The 22,315-nt window shown below is 31.0% G+C and overlaps 4 protein-coding genes across 4 annotated transcripts; 3 read left to right on the plus strand and 1 right to left on the minus strand.

Moving 5' to 3' along the window:
- Positions 1-1,391: 1,391 nt before the first annotated feature.
- LOC128891090 (dynamin-like 120 kDa protein, mitochondrial) lies at positions 1,392-8,894 on the plus strand. Its single transcript, XM_054150285.1, has 18 exons — positions 1,392-1,622; positions 1,970-2,213; positions 2,562-2,697; positions 2,786-2,917; positions 3,543-3,587; positions 4,269-4,355; positions 4,440-4,597; positions 4,678-4,841; positions 4,902-5,166; positions 5,261-5,452; positions 5,558-5,742; positions 5,852-6,013; positions 6,108-6,295; positions 6,369-6,583; positions 6,660-6,917; positions 7,007-7,207; positions 7,335-7,539; positions 7,645-8,894. The coding sequence occupies exons 1-18, from the start codon at positions 1,594-1,596 to the stop codon at positions 7,707-7,709; spliced, it is 2,931 nt and encodes a 976-aa protein (XP_054006260.1). The 5' UTR covers positions 1,392-1,593; the 3' UTR covers positions 7,710-8,894.
- Positions 8,313-13,863, minus strand: LOC128891108 (transmembrane protein 184C). Its single transcript, XM_054150323.1, has 8 exons — positions 13,657-13,863; positions 13,258-13,569; positions 11,898-11,934; positions 11,377-11,654; positions 11,089-11,295; positions 10,798-11,013; positions 10,347-10,639; positions 8,313-9,388 (listed from the first exon to the last, which is right to left on the minus strand). Exons 2-7 carry the CDS (start codon positions 13,503-13,505, stop codon positions 10,357-10,359), a joined length of 1,269 nt encoding a protein of 422 aa, XP_054006298.1. The 5' UTR covers positions 13,506-13,569; positions 13,657-13,863; the 3' UTR covers positions 8,313-9,388; positions 10,347-10,356.
- A 524-nt stretch (positions 13,864-14,387) lies between these two features.
- Positions 14,388-18,347, plus strand: LOC128891116 (cysteine-rich hydrophobic domain-containing protein 2). Its single transcript, XM_054150339.1, has 4 exons — positions 14,388-14,788; positions 15,171-15,381; positions 15,448-15,564; positions 16,022-18,347. Exons 1-4 carry the CDS (start codon positions 14,670-14,672, stop codon positions 16,070-16,072), a joined length of 498 nt encoding a protein of 165 aa, XP_054006314.1. The 5' UTR covers positions 14,388-14,669; the 3' UTR covers positions 16,073-18,347.
- Positions 18,348-18,488: 141 nt separating this feature from the next.
- Positions 18,489-22,054, plus strand: LOC128891106 (probable G-protein coupled receptor 139). Its single transcript, XM_054150320.1, has 7 exons — positions 18,489-20,034; positions 20,136-20,314; positions 20,559-20,731; positions 20,805-21,021; positions 21,127-21,309; positions 21,381-21,564; positions 21,661-22,054. The coding sequence occupies exons 1-7, from the start codon at positions 19,931-19,933 to the stop codon at positions 21,986-21,988; spliced, it is 1,368 nt and encodes a 455-aa protein (XP_054006295.1). The 5' UTR covers positions 18,489-19,930; the 3' UTR covers positions 21,989-22,054.
- Positions 22,055-22,315: the final 261 nt, after the last annotated feature.

Below are 22,315 nucleotides of genomic sequence, written 5' to 3' on the forward strand. Positions count from 1 at the left end.
CCGATGGTACATGTTATGGAATGAATGATAAACCTTGCTTGCGAGAGTCACTTCTTTAAGGAGACGAATAGTAGAATTTTATACATTATTCTGCAATGTAACGTGTATATACAGGGTATCTCAAAGTTGTGGTACATGGAATAGCTTTGATGTAGCAAATTTAAAGCGAACTTAAATAAATCTAAATTGATCACAGATCTTGAAAATAATTGTAGTCAACATTAGATAGAAAGCAAAATAAATTGAACATTGGTATATGTTTTTCAAAAGAAAAAGTTCGCAGCCATTAGCTCTCGATATTATTCGCGACGAAGGATTGTTCGTCACGAATAAGACCGATTACCAGGTCTCACCACGTGGAGGTTGCTGCGACTGGAGACCCGGAGATAGAAGGAATCAAACTTTCTTTGATCTCCCTCTTTGTTCATATGACTCTGATACAAAAGGTACGTTTCGAGCTAGAATTAAAACTTATTTCAGCTCTTCGAATATCATGTTCTTATAATATCAGAAGTAAAATTCGATTAGTGCCACCTCCTCGTTCATCTTGATCTCCTCATACAAAAGGTAAGTTTCAAACAAAAAATAAAAATTATGATACTAACTCGCCTATTACGTTCTCCTGATACAAGAGGTAAGTATCGAGCAGAAAATAAAAATTATGGTACCTACTCGCTCATTACGTTCTCCTGATACAAGAGGTAAGTATCGATATTTAATTAAAAGTTATGCTATTTCTTTGAATATCATGTTCTCTTGATACTAAAATGTAAAATTTCCTCAAAATTTCGATACGTACCATGAATTCCTCGTGTCACCTCCTCGCACATCATGTTCACCTGATACCAGAAGAAAAATTTGGCGTGACTTTTAATTGAATATCGATTACTTACCTCTTGTATTAGGAGAACGTGTTGATCGAGAAGGTATCATAATTTTTATTCTGGCTCGAAACTTACCTATTGTATCCGGATCTGATTAACAGCGAAGAGATGTGCCAGGGAAATTAATAGGAAACATTCTAGAAATTGAAGAGAAATAAAGGGAACCGTCTGGAGCCCTAGGAGTTGTTAAGAGATATTAGGGGGGGGGGTGTTAGCGGGTGTTTTGAGACGACAGGAGAGTGTTTGAAGGTGTTAGAGGGTGGTAGGAGTTGTTGATGTGTATTAGGAGCTGTCAGGAAATGTCAGGAAGTGTAAAGGAGATGTTAGATTGTGTCAGAAGGACGGGACACAGTGATGGACATTCGTGGGATTTTTCCTGATCATGCGCATTGGATCAAACGTTGCAGTCCTCACTGCTGTATACATTTACTTAGAATTTAGTTTGGAGGTTTTTACTGCAATGTCTTCTAGCGCCACCTACAAACTAACAACTAACTAAAAACTTGGATATAATATATATGTATATATTATATCTATGCTTGGACATCGTGGATTCGGATATGAAACGATGAATAGTTAATCTAAACAACACGCTTCATTTGATTTTAGAAAAGTTTTACATCTTTGGATTGATATATGCATTTCGCAGAGAAAACTTAATTTTAATCATCGTTTTTTCATCCTTCATTGCCGAACAGTATCCCGCAAAATGAAGCAAATTCTTTGTGGAAAAATAGGGTAAGATCATTTAAATGACTAATGGCACAAACTTAATTAAAAGAAAACATTTCATTTCCGAGTTGGTTACAATCTATATTAAGTTTCGTGACATACTTGCACTATCTGTTTACTTGCCAAGTTTCGCAACTTTTAGGTTATATTCTAATATCAGATCAAATCTATGAAACTTTTAAAATTTTCTTAAGTGATGTACGTCATCTTTGTTATAATATAGCGCTTGTAACAGTTAATCAGTTTCTCTCTTTGGTATTTTTTTTATGAGAAATTATATCCATCCTGTGTATACCTGTGTTGTACCATTTGTATACTATCTCACATAAAGTATTAAATTCTCTTTTTTTTAGGGACAGCATACTGTTAGTTTCAAAGAAATCGCGATATCCAGTTTCTGTAGTATGGACAAGAAACATAATATCGGGTAGAATGAGCAAAGTATATCGGCCCTTATTAGCATCGCCACATGTACGTTATTTTGGAAATCCAAATCGTGCATATGCCATGTTTATAGGAAGAGTTTTAAGAGGAGCATTAAAAATTCGGTATCTTTTATTGGGAGGTGCAGTTGGTGGTGGAGTAACATTACAAAAGGTGAAAATAATATAATCATTAAAGCAATTTGATATACATATATGTGACCTGCTCTAAGAAGGAAGAAGAATTATAGATAACCAAAACTTTTTACAATAAATGCATTTAAAATTTAATATATATATTTTTGTTTGTTGCACTAATGTTGCTTTGTTTATTTTTGTATAATTTAATTTTATTAAACCATTCACTTCTACAAAAACTACCATATCTACATTAAATTTGTAATATTTTAAAATATGTATTTTATTTCATTTTTTGGCTTACAAACCTATTTCCTTAAAAGTTGGTTACATGCAGTGTCTATAGTTATAATAAATGTTGTTTTATTCTCCGTTTTTTTGTAAGAAATATGAGCAATGGAAAGAAATTTTGCCAGACATGAGCTGGTTGGATGATATTCTCCCTAATGAAAATGAATGGCAAAACTTTCGTGGCACGTTAATGACAGTTAAGAATACCATAGCAGACAAAATAGAGCTTGGTGAGTATCAAAACTCATACTAATATTTAAGTACATAGACACATAAAGTAAGGAAAACTGAAGCTATAAAAAATGGACAAACAAACAGATCCACGTCTAAAGCAATATGGGGAAGCTAAATATAAAGAGTATAGACAGTGGTTTAATCAAAGACTGGATGATGCTATTAAAGCAACGGAAATTGATCAGAATGAGCGAGATGTGAATTTGTTCTCTAATCGTGAGTTGAATATAGAATTTTTTTTATTTTCATATTATTGCACGTTGAAAGTCGCACCATCAATGTTATTATCATATTGCTATAATTAGTTTCATATGCCTGATGTTTTCTTCCCTAACCATTTTTTTATTATTGTCATTGCTCTCCTTTATAGTTTTGTCATAACTTTTGTACTACATTAATGATTTAATATAAAAAATATCCAGTGTTATTTATATTCATGTCTAACTTATTTACACTATGGCATAGTAAGCTTAAAACAAGTTGCAGTAAATGTATGTTAGGTAATTTAACAAATGAAGTTTATGATCCTTAAATAAAATATTAAATTTCAATGTAGACATGCTAAAAGTAAAGATTAATATTTTAAAGTTTTATACAGTTATTAATAGTATTATTATATTATAACGTATGTGAAATGTCTCCAATTCTTTAAAACGGCATGAGAAATGAGAATATTTTTAAATTAAGTTCTATTCAGAAGCTGACAAAACCTATGAAATTAACATGCTTTATAATATTTTGTATGTATTGTTTTGTAGTACAAAGTCAATCACGTATATGTTAAATACAATTTCACTGTATATTCATCTAGAAATATTTTATTATGGTCTGTTCTGTTCAGGTATATTTGACGCGATCTCAGCAATAGTAAATCAACTTTATTCAGGTGTGTAAACAAATTTGGAATTATCAACATTTCATTGTCTGTCCATTCAGCATTCTTTTTGTTATTTTTTCTTTCATAAATAATTCTAGAATAAATCTAACTCGTGTAATAATTCTAATGCATTCGGAAAAATAGAACTAACAGTATTTTGTGTTTTTTGTCATTCGAATAAATATGAAAGTATGAAATTTAAATACTGAATGGGACAGACCCATTCATCTATTTCATCATCATTACTTTTCCACCTTATTTTTATTAAAATTAAGGTAGTTTTTAATTACTGTGCCAAGCATCATTTAAATTAGATACACTATATTAAATAGTGTATCAGAAATGTCAAATGTTTTATTCATATTAACACTTTGCCAATCTTCACGTGCATGGCTTCATGCAAAATTAAAAGTAATACTAAAACTCTGCTGGAATTCTTGATCATCATACAATAGAAATTGATTTTTTCTATGACTACATAATAATTCATGAAATTAAACTAAAATTTATACATTGGATAAGGTAATTTATAGGTCACTTTAAGCAGCCATTGTTTGCAAGGATAACTGTAATGAATATCCGCACTTACGAATTATTTTTCTTATTAGCAAAGTGTTACTATTATAAATTACCAGCTTTCTTGCTAGCTGCCCTAAAGCATTATTTAAATTTAAATGTTTTCTGAAACAGAAACAAGGGGTCAACTCTCGAACAGTACTGTAGCGTTTGCTCGGCCATTAGTTGATGATAATGTTGAAGAGGAACGTAAGAAAGCTCGTATGTACATGTTAGTGTATTATAATCTATTCTTTTCAAATATTTGAAATTTGCAATTATACATGTCGTGATTATGTTTTAAAGAAAAATCGCAAGAGAGATTAAATGCCATGCAAGAGGAAGTGATGCAAATACAATTAAAGTATCAACGTGAACTCGAAAGATTAGAAAGAGAAAATAAAGAGTTACGAAAGCAAATGCTGTTACGCGGCAATCAAAAGCTGAGCAACAAAAAGATAAAAGTACTTGAACCACAATATATACTTTTCATATACAAAATTTAATATTTGTTTTACAATTTTGTAATGGTACGTTTTTCTAGAAATCTTTAATCGACATGTACAGTGATGTTCTAGACGAACTTAGCGATTACGATAGTGCTTATTCGATCGCTGATCATTTACCGAGGGTAGTGGTCGTTGGCGATCAAAGTTCTGGTAAAACATCTGTATTAGAAATGATTGCTCAAGCAAGGATATTTCCAAGGTAATCAAACGCGCCGCTTCATTTTGTAAAGTAATGTCAAAAAAGATAATCACATTTCAGAGGTGGTGGTGAGATGATGACGAGAGCTCCTGTTAAGGTCACTTTGAGCGAGGGTCCCTATCATATAGCGCAGTTCAAAGATAGTTCAAGGGAATTCGATCTAACAAAAGAGTCAGAATTAGCTGAACTTAGGCGCGAGGTAGAGATACGCATGAAAAACAGTGTTAAAAATGGAAAGACTGTTAGTCAGGATGTAATTTCAATGACAGTCAAAGGACCGGGTCTTCAGCGCATGGTTCTGGTTGATTTACCTGGCATAATCAGCGTAAGGAATCATTTGAAAACAAAATAATGAAAAAATTCAAATTCAATTCGATATACCGAGAGAATGTTTGAAATTGACAAAACTTTTCAAACAGACAGTTACAGTCGACATGGCAGAAGATACTCGAGATGCAATTCGGCAAATGTCTCAGCAATACATGAGCAATCCTAATGCGATTATTCTCTGCATCCAAGATGGATCGGTGGATGCCGAAAGAAGTAATGTGACAGACCTCGTGGCACATATGGATCCCTCCGGTAAACGAACCATTTTTGTCTTGACGAAGGTATGTATAATGAAATTAGAATTTTTATTTTTTGAAAATTATACCTCTTATTAGAAAAGTTTTAGGTTTAAGGCGATTAATTGTACAGTACATTTTCATTGATAGGTGGATCTAGCAGAGGAGAATTTGGCCAATCCCGAACGACTTCGTAAAATATTGTCTGGTAAACTATTCCCTATGAAAGCATTAGGCTATTTCGCTGTTGTCACTGGTCGTGGCAAACAAAATGACAGCATACAAACGATTCGAGATTACGAGGAAAAGTTCTTCAGAAATTCGAAGCTCTTTAAGTACGTATTCGCGTAAGACACAATCACGTATACATACAGGATGTACATTTTGGCATACTCCATACAATAAAACTTTTTCCATTGCCTCATTTTCACTATTCTTGAATAGAGATGGTTTCGCTATGTCCGGTCAAGTTACCACAAGAAATCTTAGTCTCGCCGTCGCGGAATGTTTTTGGAAAATGGTTCGCGAGACTGTAGAGCAACAAGCAGATGCCTTTAAAGCAACCAGATTCAATCTTGAAACAGAATGGAAAAATAATTTCCCAAGGTAAACATTTCGACTGCGAAAAAAATCGAGTTTTTGTATCCGAGATGACACTAGACTGTCCTTAAGGAAATTATCGTATTTACGTCTTATGTAGACTGAGAGAATTGGATCGAGACGAACTCTTCGAGAAAGCACGAGGAGAAATATTAGACGAGATTGTGAATTTGTCCCAAGTTTCACCAAGACATTGGGAGGAAGTATTGATGACCAGAATTTGGGATAAAGTTAGCATGCACGTGTTCGAGAATATCTACTTGCCCGCTGCTCAAAGTGGAAATCCTGGTACGGACATTACATGATAACCTCGCGGAGTACCTCGTGTGCATGCGACGATAATAAACCTTTTTCGATTCAGGGACATTTAACACAACTGTTGACATAAAACTTCGACAATGGGCGGAACAACAGTTACCAGCACGGAGTGTCGAAAGCGGTTGGGAATGCTTGCAACAAGAGTTTCTCCATTTCATGAGTCAAGCAAGACTAAGTACTGATCACGATGACATTTTTGACAATTTAAAAAATGCAGTCGTTAACGAAGCGATGAGACGACATTCCTGGGAAGACAAAGTAAGTTTATCGAGCTATTTGCATCTTACTATTCACGCTGAATTAAGTAAATGTATATAAACACAAATATTTCCAGGCGTCTGAAATGTTACGCGTTATCCAATTGAATACTTTGGAAGACAGAAGTGTCAACGATAAACGGGACTGGGATCAAGCAGTACGTTTCTTAGAGACATCTGTCAAGGAGAAACTGCAAGCTACGGAGCAAATTCTACGTGAAATGCTTGGTCCTGGCCGAAAAGAACGATGGTTTTATTGGCAGAGTCAAAGCGAAGAGCAACAGAACCGCACATTGGTGAAAAATGAGTTGGATAAAATTCTGTATTCGGATAAAGTAAGAAGAGAGAGTAAAAACTTTCAATTATTTACTGTCTTATTTACTCTTTAAAAAGAAAAGTACTAATATATTTTTGTTGTTGATAGAAACATGCTCCCACTTTAACGCAAGATGAACTCACAACGATTAGGAAAAATTTGCAACGAAACGGTCTAGAAGTTGATAACGAATTTATTCGAGAAACGTGGCACCCTGTTTACAGAAGATTTTTTCTACAACAAAGTTTGGCCAGGGCATACGATTGCAAAAAAGGATATTATCTGTACCATACAGGACACGAAAGTGAAGTATGTAAAATGAGAATTGTTTGAGAAGTTTTATATTTATTTATTCCGAAATCTTCTTCAATAATGTTTCTTTTTTTTTTTTTTTTTTTTTTTTTTTTTTTTTTTTTTTTTTTTTTTTGTAATGCAGATGGAGTGTAACGATGTCGTCCTGTTTTGGAGGATTCAACAAATGTTGAAAGTAACTGCCAACGCACTCAGACAACAAATTATGAATCGCGAAGCCCGTAGATTAGACAAAGAAATCAAGGAGGTGCTGGAAGATTACAGTCAAGATACCGAAATTAAAAAGAATTTGTTAACGGGTAGACGAGTCACATTGGCAGAGGAACTCAGTGAGTTTTTTTTTTTAAATACTATGTGATTCAAAACATTTAACTAAATAATTGAGTTATATAAAGCTAAAATTTCAATCTCGTTATACTTATTTTTTATTCCAGAACGCGTTAGACAGATTCAAGAGAAACTCGAGGAATTCATTCAAGTACTGAATAAAGAGAAATGAAAAGGATAAATTAAGGATGTAGATACATACTTGAAACCAGAGGTGCATATGTGATAAATAGCATGATAGCCCTGGTGGCTGATGTACGAATGCTTAGGTAGTAATTTATTTTGTTCATTATTGAGCGGCGGGCTAGACATTAATAGTCATTCATTTATACGAGAAACTGTATAGAGACACAAGTTCCGACATACAAAATCGCTGTACGGTTATAACAGTAACATTATCACTGGACTCTCATAATAATCAAATAATATTTATAAATATATAAATAGTTCATGGATTGGATGTTTGGTTACATTTTCGTGAAAAGTTAATCCGAATACAATATTATTAGTGTCCGTTATCGATTATACCAAAGCAGATAACAAAAATTCCAGATACTGCTTCATATACACATGATGTATAGACACATTGAGTGGTGCATATGTATGACAACACATTGATTGTAGATATAAAATAAAAAATGTATTTAATTCTTATACACATTGAACATGAATAGGGAGATAACAATGATCATTTTGTATATACGTCTATGCATACAAACAAACAGGAGCATTGTATGGGTAGACAAATGATTGAAATAAAAGAATAAAACATACATATCGAGTATTTCTAAACGTTTTTTTAGATGCAAAACAAACATCTACTGAACATTTTCTAAAGCATATATAACGAAAATAAAATACGTTATATAAGAATAAAATATTTGTACTAAGAGATAAAATTGATTCTTCTATTTTAACGAACAAAATGAATATAAACAGATTAAAGAAACATGACAAATATTACTCCATAGACATAATTCTATCTGTATAGACATTATTTTGAAAGTTTCTTTCATCGTGTAATACTTGCTCGCTCAAGAAATTTGTCACCGACACTCAACAGAATTACTTGTCAAGTTCTTATGAAATTGAGATATGCTTTTTTACAAAAGTGGTAGAGATTATTAAAATACGCAATCTATCTCTAAAAGATTTCTTCTCATGGTACGTAAAGTTTTACAACGTATTTTGATGAAATTTATTCCTATTATTCATAAATTCATATTCACACGTTAAGTGCCAAGCTTATTTTGTTCTACTTTCCGTTTATGTCACATAATACTGACCAGACATCATATTATCAGTAAGATATAACCGAAATCGATTAGTAAAAAACGTGATAAACGGATATCTGAACGGGAAATTATGAAAAATTTAATGAAAAACGTTGGAACATTTTGTAATGTTTATAAAGAAAACCTCTACCTTTATTTACATTATTTTAATAAATTACATTCATTTTTAAATTCTACAAGGAGTGACTTCACCTGAACAAAGACCAGCGCAGCACTTGACGTGTTAATAGACAGCTCCAGCTGCTCCAGATAGTTCAAATATACTACAAAGTTACAAACAACATGGTAGGAACATATTAAAAATATTGTTCTTTTCTTTGAAGTTTAATTGACCATGTAAATCGCTGGATCAGCCAGAAAAGCTACAGTGGTTCTAATGCATTTATAAATTCTGAAAATACCAACTTCGACATAAAATATACCCTATCTTTGGTCCAGATATACGATAAAATATTTAAAGTTCGTAGGCTTCAAAATTCGCAATACCCCCTAATCTCTTCGTAAAAACTTTTATTGACCAAGTAAAAAAATGTTGAAATTATCGGCCACTCTGAAACTACACAAAATAAAACATCTTTATCAAATATTTCTCTATAATAATTAACACCACTTATGCACGAAAAATAGGTCGATATGATGCAAACTTGGGTTAGTGTGATTCAACGTATTAACGACACAAGGCAAAGTTTGTGATTTTAAACGGTTCACCCGTTATCAGTTCGACAATGCGAACTTAATTTTCATTAGTCGTCGATACATCAAAATCGGTATTGATTTGAGTTTTTCTCTCGGTCGTATATTTTATATTTGACGTAGCTAATACAAAATTAGACAACGATATTATATTTGGCAGGAATGTTTAATTTCTCTTTCCTCATTATTTACGGTATACTCGATTTAGAGTTGGGCAGAATTCCAATAAACACAAGACAAGTCAACGCAACATCTAAACGGATGCGACAAGTAACACATTATTTATCCCGAATCTTCACACGAATATAAATTTATCATAGAAATAATGCCTAACTCTGTCCAGCATGGATGAAGACAAATGTGCTTTGCACTTCTCGGGTCGATAACCAGCAATAAATAGCGCAACACGTTTATAAATAGGACTGCACCGATATATTGTTCTAAGTATAAACATTATTATATACAATTATTTGGTAGTACTTTATTTGGTAGTACGTTATTGGTAACTCGAGAGGCGATGGTTTAACCGCAAATTAAGAGGAAAAAAGCGTTTTCATTAAATGGACGAGATAAACGACACTTTTTTATCAGTGACGTGTTATTGTATCAAATTCTTAATTCGTATCGGTGTGTCACGTATTTTTCCCGGAATAACTATGTCCGTCACATACGGTAGAATGAAAATTTGTATTGTACAAGGAGCACGCTCGTTGCAAAACTAGACTTCTCTGCTTAAAGGTATAATGCTAGCGATACAAAGTAATCTCTAATACATTGTCCCAGACAAAATGGCCTTGTTCAATGCTCTTAATTAAACTTACCATTGCTAAGTTACGTTTTTACTCCGTTACTGGTATCCTGCACATCTGCAATTTGATCAACGACACCGATCGTCGCGTCGGTTTCCGATGTATTATAACCGGAAAAGGAACACGCAGGCGCACTTCTAGCAGTGGTCACAGTTGCCTCTGGGAGGAGGGACGTACGTTCTGTTGCACTCCCCCAGGTTTGTTGGTAAGCACCGCGACCACGTATCCTGCGACTCAACGACGATCCTACTACGCCAAGATGCTCTTTAATATCATTATGTACGTCTGAGACGTCCCACATAGCTCTACAAATTATGCAATAAAAGTACTTTGTAAATAGTTAAGAGATCGGTGTAAACTGTACCATGACTTTAACAAGATAATGATAAACTTAAGGTAGATAAATATATATAATATCAGTAAGAAGGTGGAATAGTCAACTGTGCATAATAGTTTTAATTACCTAAATGCATCCCACCATGCTTGTCCTTGGGCTAAATTTACAAAAGGTTTGTAAGAAAAACTATAATGATGAGCCACAGCCGCCAAAAACATTTCAATGCAAATTAGGAAATCCTGCAATTTTGATGATATATTTCTAATATCATCCACATCGCTAGTATTAAAGATACTTGATATGACATCAAAGTAGACCAACAATGCTATAATTACACCTTGACTGTGAAACGAAGATACGATATTAAGCGTACGTCTTATGCATAAATAAATAAAATATGTTTGTGCATAGACTTACAAGAAAGAGAAGAACACAACCGCTTTGATACATAAGAACTTGCCAACTGGTTTCATAGGTTTCAAAGCTTCTGCATTGGCACGATAGAAAAGCACCAGACAATACATGGCAACGAATTGTGATAAATTATTTACAGCAATCATATATGGAAAAGCGACGTCTGTTCTGAATTGACCTTCTTCGTATACTCCATTCAGTTCACAAATACTGAAAAATATTTTAATCGAGATAAATATCTGTATACGCTTCCATGTCTGAAGGCCTGACGATTTTATGTACAAGACTTACAAAGATATTAAAGTTGATATAGGCCTAACAGCAGTATATTGCAATATTCCATGTTTGCACATATGTACAAATTCCTTTCCCATCTCCCAATCAGGTAAACAACACAAAGGAAACATGTGGTGTACTTGAGGAGACATTTCGAGTCTGTGTTCCAATTGATGATCCGCATTCAAGTAAGCCAATAAATACATCATAAAATTGTATATTACATATGCTTCGTAACATTCCCTCAAACTATCCACATATATACTGCCCTCAGGGTACACCAGACCAAGCCACTGTATAAATATGATAAACATTATATACAAAATGAAAAAAATATATCATTACACTGAGCTGTACCATAATTACTTGTCATTTTCTAATTAGTATTAGAAAAACTCACGTAATTAAATAACTATACATGCAATGGATTGAAATGTTAAAACAAAAGTGAGAATAATAGTATCAATCTTAAAAAATTATAACTAATTATGGTACAATCCAATATAATTTAAAAGAACTTGAAGGTGCAAACCTACAGCATTTACTGCATAAATTGGAACCATCCATAATATCCTAAAATAAACAGTAAAATTGAATTAATCACACTTGGTCAATTTAAAATTGATAATCTTATACATCTATTCTTCTTTAGTTGCTTAAATTATAAAGAAGATTAAATAAATATATTTTACTTTTACTTAACAGATGGCCAAGAAACTTTCATCTCTCTTTATGTAATGTTTATTCATAATTATTTTAGAACTTATGAAACTTACAATATGACTTTGAAACTTCGTGTGTTTATAAAGCACCCGATATATTTTAACATTTAATCGTTTTAAAGATTATGATTAATTTAGATATTGCATTTACGATCTTTAATTTTGTGAACATAATTCAATTACAAAAGATACATTTAACAATACAATTAGATTTTTCAACTGCTGAAAGGAAGATTTGTTTTTTCGTTTATATGTACGATTAGTTGCTACAAATTTTATAAAAGTTTGAAAGACATAATAAAAAATAACATGGTACTATTTACTCTCTGACAGTTTATATTTTACTTAATTAAACCTTATTTATTTAGCTTCCTAATACCATCATAATTTTTATTTACAATGTTTGAAATGAACTTGTACATTTTCTTAGAAGCATCAAATTACAGTACAGTTCTGTATACTTAAATAACAACCTAGCCATTGTGTCAATGATCAATGTATTACATATATAATGTTTTATAGGTATTTATAGTCAGGTAAGTGCTATTTATTGTATAACCAGACTCTGGTATTTTTCTGAATGAAAAAGGTTCAATTATCTTTTCATTGAAATTTTTTTATATAATTGAAGAACTCACTGGAAAAAAAGAGGAAGCTCTACTTTTCATAATCTACAAGATCATTCAGATTGTATTGCAGATATGTAGAGATTTATTTTATGATACATCATATACGATGTTTATCTGTTGTTATCAACCTGTAAAGATTTTAATGATGGAATGTTATGATATAATTAGTATATACAATTATAGACATAAAAATAACGTACTAGGAAAATTTTTTTTTCAAGATTATTATTTACAAATGTACTATGCAAACAGTTAATTAAACCATCTTCATAATATTTTTCAGTTAAATTCTACATACTTTATTGTACTTTTGCTTAAAATTTTTATTTTAATTTGTATAAAATATCATTTGAGTCTAACACAAAGAGTAGTTGTACAATAATATCTGATATGTTATAAAATAGTGAATTATGATACATATACAACATAACATTACATGAAATGAGAAATAACATAAAAAGACTTGAATTTAACTCTCCCTTTAAATTCCCAGACATTGACAAACTTGATCTTAAAATAAACTTAACGAATAATTACTGATTTACCTTATTATATATTTCTGCAGCCTAGGTTGTGTATAATATATCATGTGTTGTACAATTTCATAGAAAGCAATGGGCAGTGCCAGCAACACGAATGCACCACCCACGAGTGCTCCTTGATCCTGCTGTTCGAAACCATTCTTAATAGAATTTGCCAACAAAATTGGCACCACAATTATAATAAGTAGCGCATAGAGACACGTTAAAACTGGTAAAATCCATAGCCTCCATCGGCGACAAATAGAAGCCATCACTTTGAAGGATTTGGAAGTGAAGAAAATATCACATAATTTTCTAGACAGTCCGCTGGAACTTCTGTAAGGACAAACACTACTTTGTTGCGGAACTATTTCTCGGTCACATCCGGCGTGGATGAACTTTTTGTTTTAGGTTATGACGAACCTAGCTAAAGTTCCTCGATTTAGCGGACGGATTGACGGGTTCAAATGACGTTCCCATTGAACACAAAACGAATGAAACGATATTCCACTCAACAAGGTCGTTTCACGACGTCGTAAACATAATATATGATGTAACAATGCATTAAAAAAGTGTCATAACAACCTTGTCGGATACAGTGAATCGACAACGAGTCAGCTGACGATGACAGTACGATTGGGGGGGGGGGGGGGGGGGACCCCCCATTCAGCGTAAAATAGACAATCTGACATAACCGTGTAAACAGTTGTCAGATTTACAATATTTTTTCTACAGTACTCAAAATTACTTTTAAGTTTTTGAAAATAAATAAAGAGGATCTTAAAATGATTATTGACATAAAACGTTGCAAATATAACTGCTAAAAACTTTAACGTAAATATTAATGAAACAAAAGTAAATTAAATTAAATTCTGATATAATTATGCATCTTTTAATTACTATTTCACCGTTACATAATTAATTTCTTTATTTTCTTTGTTGGCAATAACCAGTTGGAATATGTTTGGAAAATGTTCAAAAGAGAACACGAGACAAACACATCGGCAAACTTCAAGTAATCGTAGTCTAGGGTTTTGCTCAACTCTGTAATTGCTGCTCCGTCATTATTTAATTCTGAGTAGGTCCACGTGTGGCGCTAGCGAAGGGGCACAGGAAAATCCCCATGAGATACCTACCCTTGTGTTATGTTATGAATGGTGTCTAATGGTCTAATGCCAATGGACAATGACAATGGTATCTGATGGTTGCTGATGGTGTTGGTACGAACGATCTTCAACTAAAAGTTTGTTACCTGGCCTATCATTTTTAGCCGTGAAAATGTTTATCCGTGACACATAAACGTCAACGTAGACGTGTTGCGATTTTGTGTTGAATATAAATGAAAAAAAGGTCAGCCTTTTTGGAAGAGAAACATCGTTTCTTCGCGACGATATAGTTGCGTTGCTCGTTGAGCGGGAACCGTCGAATATCACACAATGGCAGATTTCGACGCGATCTACGAAGAAGAGGAAGAAAATGAACAGAATTTGGAAGAACATTATGTGACGATGGTGCCAGATCCTATTGTTATTCGTGGTGCTGGTAATATGACTGTGTGAGTAAGATTATATTGTCCTTCGAATTTCTTATGTATGGTAATTTAATATTTCGTTCGAAGAACAAAGAGAGACAAATCGAAAATGGTATATGTAAAATTACGTTAGATGTAAGTTTCTTTTTCTTCTCAGTACTCTGTCCTTTGAACTAAAAATACATACAGATTCTGAAAGACGGTAAATTACGTAAATAAGGTTGATGTTTCTAACATAACTTTTGTATAGTTTGTATGTCTTTACCTATACGAGAAAAACGAAAAATAGAATAACATTACAAACAATTTTACTTTATAATGTGTTTGTATATTCCTGTTTTGTTTATGTGAAAGATCATTGTTTAATTTTATATATGTATATTATAAGCAGCATTACTTTTTTTAGATTTGGGCTTAGCAATCGTTTTGAATCAGAATTTCCAAATGGCCTGGTGTCACGTGTTGCTCCAGAAGAATTTAAAGCAACAGTCATGAGGATGAACAGTGTACTCAAAAAAACTTTACCAGTTAATGTTAAGTGGTTATTCTGTGGTTGTGTTTGCTGCTGCTGTACACTAGGTTGTTCTCTTTGGCCTGTCATCTGTTTGAGTAAAAGGGTGAGTACTTATTTTCATAAAAATATGAATTTACATACAATATTTTTTTTTTGTATTTGTATATAGACACAGCACTCGTTAAACAAATTATTAGAATGGGAGAACAGTAGGCTTTATCACAAACTCGGATTGCATTGGAAGTTGGCAAAACAGAGATGTGATACTTCGTCCATGATGGAATATGTAAGTAAATATTAAGATGAAATTAACGTGGTACAAACTTTAATTTACCCAAAATATGAGTCAGTAATGTTAACACACTCTGTGTATACACTCAGCCAAGAAAGTCTACATAGATCCTATAAATGATCAATTTGTCAAAGTGTATGTCAGTTGAAGAGAAGGATTTTTAAAAAATAATCATATTTATTAGATTTGTTTATAAAAAAAAAAAAAAAAAACATATATTGTAGGTATATTAAAATGTATCAAAATTGTACTATCATTGTACACATTAATATTTTTTTGTTTCTGTAGAAGTTTACTTTCCTAATTATGTAAATAGTTGAAACCTTACTAGAATGAACAAGCTACTACTACTAGCTACATCATTGTCTGAGCTGTTCATATATATGTATATATACCAATCTTCACTTACATATAGGCATACACTTATTTGATTTCACCTTTCACATTACAGGTTCTTTTAATTGAATTTATTCCAAAAATACCCATATACAAACCTGACTAAAACCAAGATCTGGATTCGTACATAATAAATCACAGAAAACCTAAGACATGCAAAAAGCCAAGTATTTTTGGCTAAATTTGAAATGAGAGCATGTAAAGTACTACTATAGATAGCGTTTGCGGGATGCATATTTTTGTAAATATTATATGTAGGATTGCACAGTACAATAACGAGATATGAATGTGAAATAACTATGATATATTAGTTTCATCCCTTAAAATTTATTTGGCAAAGATTCTATAAGTATGGACAATTAATCCATTCGTTTTTTATTATGAAGAATTTTTTTTTTAATCTAATGTTATCCTATTGGAAACAAACATATTAGTAGATATTTACTGTTTTACACAGAAAATATTGCAAAGTAGGATGATATACATGTTTAAAGGTGTTGCTCGATGTCCAATTTGCTAGTCATTGAACATAAGTAACTTGAACATTTTCATTTTTCCATTAATAATTTCTCAATATGTACACTTTTTAAGTAGACACTAAGCTTTTCAGGTAAGAAATTAAGCTGATACAGTACAACGAATGCATTGAAATATTTGTAATATGGATGGGAGAAATAACCATTGAGAAATCTTTATATACTTGCAACATGCAAAATGTTCATGTACCATTTGTACATACTTATGTATACAATATAGAAACTTATTTTGTCTATAGGTTGATTTATTACCGTGGTGATATTAGAAAGTACGATGCATACAGATATGTTTCACTTTTTGACATAAATTTGACATTATAATTTAAGATATTTAATATATGCTTTCTGAATAATAACAAAAGCAACGTTTGACAAATTATACGAGATAAAGTATCTTGCATTCGAATAAAGAATTAATTTCTTGATTGTCAATAGTAATGTTTAGAAATTACAATTTTCTATCAAATAAAAAAATGCAATCATTGTACGTTCTTTATATATTAAGTAAAGATTTAGGCATTTCTCATAATATATTTATCACGGAGTTCGCTTAAACTTTTAACTAATTTTTTCACCATTTAATATTTTATGTCGCATCATATGATTCTGCACAGACACTTCTTTAAAACGAATAACATTTTTTTAGATAAGAATTTTGATTGCCATATAGAAATTAAGATCAAACTCACAGAGGTTAGTTATGACGAAAGATTTGTAGAACACGTGAAAATTTTAAAAGTAATAGAAATCTTTACGTTGCTATTCAGCGGCTGTGATTGAGAATATAAGACTAGTTTTCAATTCAAATGTGTATATTATACATGTCTTAACGATTACACACATCTGAGCTTTTAGTTGCCCTGCATAAGCGCGGCAACTTCGAATTTCTTTAATAGACGTACTTAATTTGCAAAATTATAAATTATAATATTAGTTTTTTTTTTTTATACTAGAACAATAATGTAATACATAATACAATAATTGACGCAAATGTTCACGTTTTAAAATATAGATTTAGGAAATATTATGTTGCATTTATTAAATCAATATATCAAAGCAATTAGTTTATAAATAACTACGAATTAAACGTATTAAACGATCGACAGAAACTATAACTACCGATATACCATATGCAACGTAACTTTTAAAATCTTGATGCAAAAATTAATTGAGATAGAAAAATGTTTTTAAATGTACTGTGCAATGGAACCATGAATGTAAAAAGGTTTGATCTTTTGCGTGTTCGAAAGTTATAAAATTAGAACTGTGCAGAATTGATCAGTGTAAATGTCAACGTGCTTCTGTGTTGTGTATTAGTAACTTGTACACACATAATCTTTGTTTTATTAATTTCTTTTTACGAAAATATGTCGTTTATAAAACTTATTAATTTTTATAGAGTGCAAATATTTTCGAACGTTCGTAAACGTGTAAATGTAAATATAGTATCGATAAACGATAGGTAAAAACGAAGTTGATTCTTTGTTAGTTAAAAGATACAAATTCATATTCCAATTGAATATTGTGATTATACTAAATTGATAAAAATTAAAAAATATTCGTTTGCATTATATGTTAATAAATATCTTGTACTGTTTCCTTTTGTAAGTAAATTTAGATTATCGCACATTTTTATGAGTGTGGCTGTAAATATGTTGAAAACACTTATATTTACATTTAAATATGAAAAAAAAACTACCGATACGCAGATAAATAAGCAACAATTATAACAAGTTTAGAATTTCCTAAATAAATATATTTATAGAATTGTTTCAAAGAGTACATTGAATCTAACGAATTTACTAGTATTTGGACAAGTAAACATTGTTATCAAAAAAAAAAAAATTATTCCTTTGAAGGTAGATAGATTTATTTATATATTAGAATTGCGTAATGAAAAAGGATTGGCTTAAAAATGGAAGGTACGAAATATTAGGTCAACTCATACAATATTTACCATAGATACAAAATTTATGAAACAAGAGGGATATATTTTTGATAGATAGAACAAATAATGGAAAATGATGTCCCTAGAATTGTAATTACATTTTCGTTATATTTGCGACAATATTTTAATTATGTTTATGGAAAATGTTTTTGGAAATTTTAAATCTCATTGAATTATCATAAAATCATAAGAGATATTCAAATAAATTTGATGTAACTGAATCCGTTTATTCTTAATAAAAAAAAAAAAATAAAAAAACAGTATTCAATGAGTTTGTGAACATAAAGATTAAACTATCATGATTTCAACGTGTGCCTTTCACTCGTGAATTTGTGTGAATTATATATGTACATACTGTATGTTGAAAATATATTGCAAACTATATTTGTATGAAGTGATCATGATTCCTATATAATATGTATAATTATAGTAAGAATTCTTGTAGTTATAAACTTGTATAACATGACATAAATTAAAATTCTATCTCCCCTATATTAATACACAATATCTTTTACAGCATTAATGTTACATTTATTTAGTGCTTATAAACTTGTGTTTTGATAAGTCAAAACAAATAAATTCCTTTATGTCTCTAGAAAATTATTCAATCTTTTGTACTCACACTAACCATATTTTAATTTAAATCGAGTCGGCGAATAAAATAAATTTAATTGAAAAAACTAGAAACTTTTGAATTGCAATAAATATCTATAAAATGAAAAAAAAATAATTATTACAATGAACGAATTAATATTTTTGTTTAATAAAAAAAAGTGTTTCATGCACTCAATGATATTAATTTTAATAGTATAAGTCAGTGTTTCTTAAACTTTATTCTTCCATGGAGCTCCCCAATAAAAGAAGGAGTTGCCGCGTCTCTAGAATTGATTAAATTATTTTTTATTTTATTTTTCAATTTTTTAAATATATGTTCTTCTCTTGACTGTTCACGAGTCTGCAGAGAATAGGTTGAGAAACACTGGAGTAAGCTACTTATTTTCTTCTAATTTTACTGTAGAGAATACATTTACTGTAGTAATCTTCCTAAAATACGAGTATCCCTTAAGTCAACATAAATTTAAGAAGAATAAACATCATGTGTACTTCAGGAGATTATAAATGATAAATTGGATATACTGATCTGCATTTAAGTGTACGCAGAATGCAAGTCTGTTACTAGTCGTATACAAGTCTTGTAAGCTGGTGTCTGCGTTGAAATGATATTTGCCAGGAATAATTCTATGTTATGATAATTGACAACAGGTGCCTTTGCAGCTCTTAATAAGAAGTAAGACATCATTATTAGTCATGGCAGTGAAAAGGTGCTTGACAGAAGGAGGCACATAGAATACAAGAAAACACGTCTCTTCACGATATATTAATCGTTATTGATGCATGTTATTTAATACATTATTTAAAAATTACTCCACGAAACTTTTAATATCTTTTCTTTCAAGTAAACTCGTGTACATGTTTACAAATGGTTTCATTAAACAATACAAATGTGCAAGTATTCGTGTTAGTATTAAATGTGCTACTTCAATCTGTAGAATCTACTCAATCTTTAGTAACAAATGATATCAGGTGAGATGAAACTACACAATTATTAAAACAATATTTTTTAAATACGCATAGTAAAGAACCTTTCGTGTGTTTCTGTTTATGCGCGTACTTCTTAATGTTAGAGGAAATTTAACATGTCCACTACCATTGACAACACTGGATTTTATTTACAATTTTACACAACCTAATTTAGAAATTGTATGGCCCTGTGAAGTACGTGCTCACTGGCTAACGTTACAGCCGTTTGTCAAATTTGTACGTTTCTTGCTTAGCTATATAACACCGTTTATTATAATTCTTGGTAAGGAAGAAAATAATTTGATATTTGTTACATTATATTTTACCTAGTTCATTGTTCCTCGAACTTTACTTTTAAGATAATAGACAATTTTTTAGTGACAAAGAATACTAGGCAAAACATTTTATTTATTTCACTATATGCTCCATTTTCTAAAATCTTGCAAACTCAAGTTTGAGGAATAATGATTTAGTATCAAGTTCTTGTTATTCATTATATTGAACTGAATAAAAAAATGTTTATATAGGTGTATTGTTAAATACAGTTTCTTTTGGAATGTTAAGCACTCCCATACTTTGTGAATCAAATTTATCTCGTTATTTAAAAGCACTCGCATTATCTGATAATGGAGCACTAATTTTCAATTATGGTGTGGGTATTGCAAAGTCTCACTTCACATTTGTTAATAATCTTTTTATGGTAAGCTATTAATTAATCATCGTTCGAGTTCGTGCTATACAAAATGTAAGTTTTATATTTAATATTTTCTTAGAATAGTAGGTTTCTGTGCAGCTTAAATTCCGTAACAATGGAATTTTTTCAATTTACATCTACTTGGCTGGTCGTAGCTCTCACGTGGACCCGACTCTTTGCTATTATGTTTCCGTTTGGAATTCGTGGTCATTGTTACAATTGTTCCGAAATAATAACTCTTACTATTTTAATATGTACCACTTTTATAATATCACTGACAAAATTATATTCGGGAGGTAAATATTTATATCTTCGCAATTATATTGCATTTAGTAATATTCTCAGTCATTTAAATTATTATTATAATAGTAACATATAAAATAGTAATGATTAAATTTTAGGATATGAAACTGACAGTGTTTTCGAATTTATACCATGTCAAAAAATGATAATACCATGGGGCAGTCCAATGTATTTTTACATTGCTTTATCAACGTGGCTACCTTTGCTTTTTATATTTATTGGAAATATTTTACTTATTATACATATGAAGAAAACAGAAAAAATTCGTTCTCAGTTGACTCGTAAGTGAATCGCTTAATTCGAATTTGTTCGTCAAAGAAATCTAAGTACATTCAATGATATTATTCCATAGAAAATTTCAGACATAAAGCAAACAGAACACATCATACTTCCAGAATATTATTTGTCGTATCAACGGTTTATTTAGTACTGATATTACCTCTCGGCATAGTTGAAACTTTGGAACTTTACTGGGATGTTATTTTGATCAAATACCCCGCTACTGAGGGAAAGGAGAAAATGGAATATGTGCATTGGTATAGATTAATATTAACGAAACGAATGGAAATTATTTATATTTGAAACGAACGGTATAATTTGATATATTTTAAAATCTATAACTGTTTTTTCAGGTTGAAAGAGAAAATGCTATTGAAATGGTGCCGTGGGTTGTGTTTCCATGTGTATCATTGGAATTTTGCAATTAATTTTTTTTTATACTGTCTAACAGGTAAAAAATTTAGAAACGTTGTGATACAAACCATGAAACGTTACAAGAATATAATATTCTCAGTATTTTTCAAACACATTGACAAATGTATATCTTGTTCAAATTATTCTACACATTTAAAGACTGTACAGTCTTCAAATGTGTTATTGATAAGAGCTATTACATTAAGTGAACACTCTATTAGTGGCAGTGTTTTGCAAAGCAATAGTAACATTATTGCAAATAATTAATAGAAATGTAATATTGGAAAACTTTTTAAAGACTGTTAGCATTAAACATTATGAATTATGTTTTCACGTACATATCTTTTATTGCGTAAATTATTACACATTTCGCACAAAGTTTTAATCATTATTTCAGTTTTTGAAGGATATATTCATGTCAAATTAATATTTTCATTATTAATTGTATTTTTTTTCTTTCTTAATTTACAACAATTCCGATTTCTGTTATATAACATATTAAATAACTCGATTTACATACACGACAGAAATGATTACTAACATAATCGGATATCACATTACACATTTTTTGATAATTGTAGAAGTCACATTTTC

This window comes from Hylaeus anthracinus, unplaced genomic scaffold, assembly GCF_026225885.1.
Source record: "Hylaeus anthracinus isolate JK02 unplaced genomic scaffold, UHH_iyHylAnth1.0_haploid 12001, whole genome shotgun sequence".
Taxonomy (NCBI): Eukaryota; Metazoa; Arthropoda; class Insecta; order Hymenoptera; family Colletidae; genus Hylaeus; species Hylaeus anthracinus.

Coding starts and splice junctions, on each gene's coding strand:
- LOC128891090 (XM_054150285.1), top strand. CDS start 1,594: ATGAAGCAAATTCTTTGTGGAAAAATAGG. Junction 5,453..5,557: donor CCATTTTTGTCTTGACGAAG/GTATGTATAATG, acceptor TTTCATTGATAG/GTGGATCTAGCAGAGGAGAA. Junction 6,918..7,006: donor AAATTCTGTATTCGGATAAA/GTAAGAAGAGAG, acceptor TGTTGTTGATAG/AAACATGCTCCCACTTTAAC.
- LOC128891108 (XM_054150323.1), bottom strand. CDS start 13,505: ATGGCTTCTATTTGTCGCCGATGGAGGCTATGGATTTTACCAGTTTTA. Junction 11,655..11,897: donor CAATTTATGCAGTAAATGCT/GTAGGTTTGCAC, acceptor ATATTTATACAG/TGGCTTGGTCTGGTGTACCC. Junction 11,296..11,376: donor ATATCAACTTTAATATCTTT/GTAAGTCTTGTA, acceptor AATATTTTTCAG/TATTTGTGAACTGAATGGAG.
- LOC128891116 (XM_054150339.1), top strand. CDS start 14,670: ATGGCAGATTTCGACGCGATCTACGAAGAAGAGGAAGAAAATGAACAG. Junction 15,382..15,447: donor TCATCTGTTTGAGTAAAAGG/GTGAGTACTTAT, acceptor ATTTGTATATAG/ACACAGCACTCGTTAAACAA. Junction 15,565..16,021: donor CTTCGTCCATGATGGAATAT/GTAAGTAAATAT, acceptor TTCACATTACAG/GTTCTTTTAATTGAATTTAT.
- LOC128891106 (XM_054150320.1), top strand. CDS start 19,931: ATGGTTTCATTAAACAATACAAATGTGCAAGTATTCGTGTTAGTATTA. Junction 20,732..20,804: donor TTGTTAATAATCTTTTTATG/GTAAGCTATTAA, acceptor ATATTTTCTTAG/AATAGTAGGTTTCTGTGCAG. Junction 21,310..21,380: donor AATTCGTTCTCAGTTGACTC/GTAAGTGAATCG, acceptor ATTATTCCATAG/AAAATTTCAGACATAAAGCA.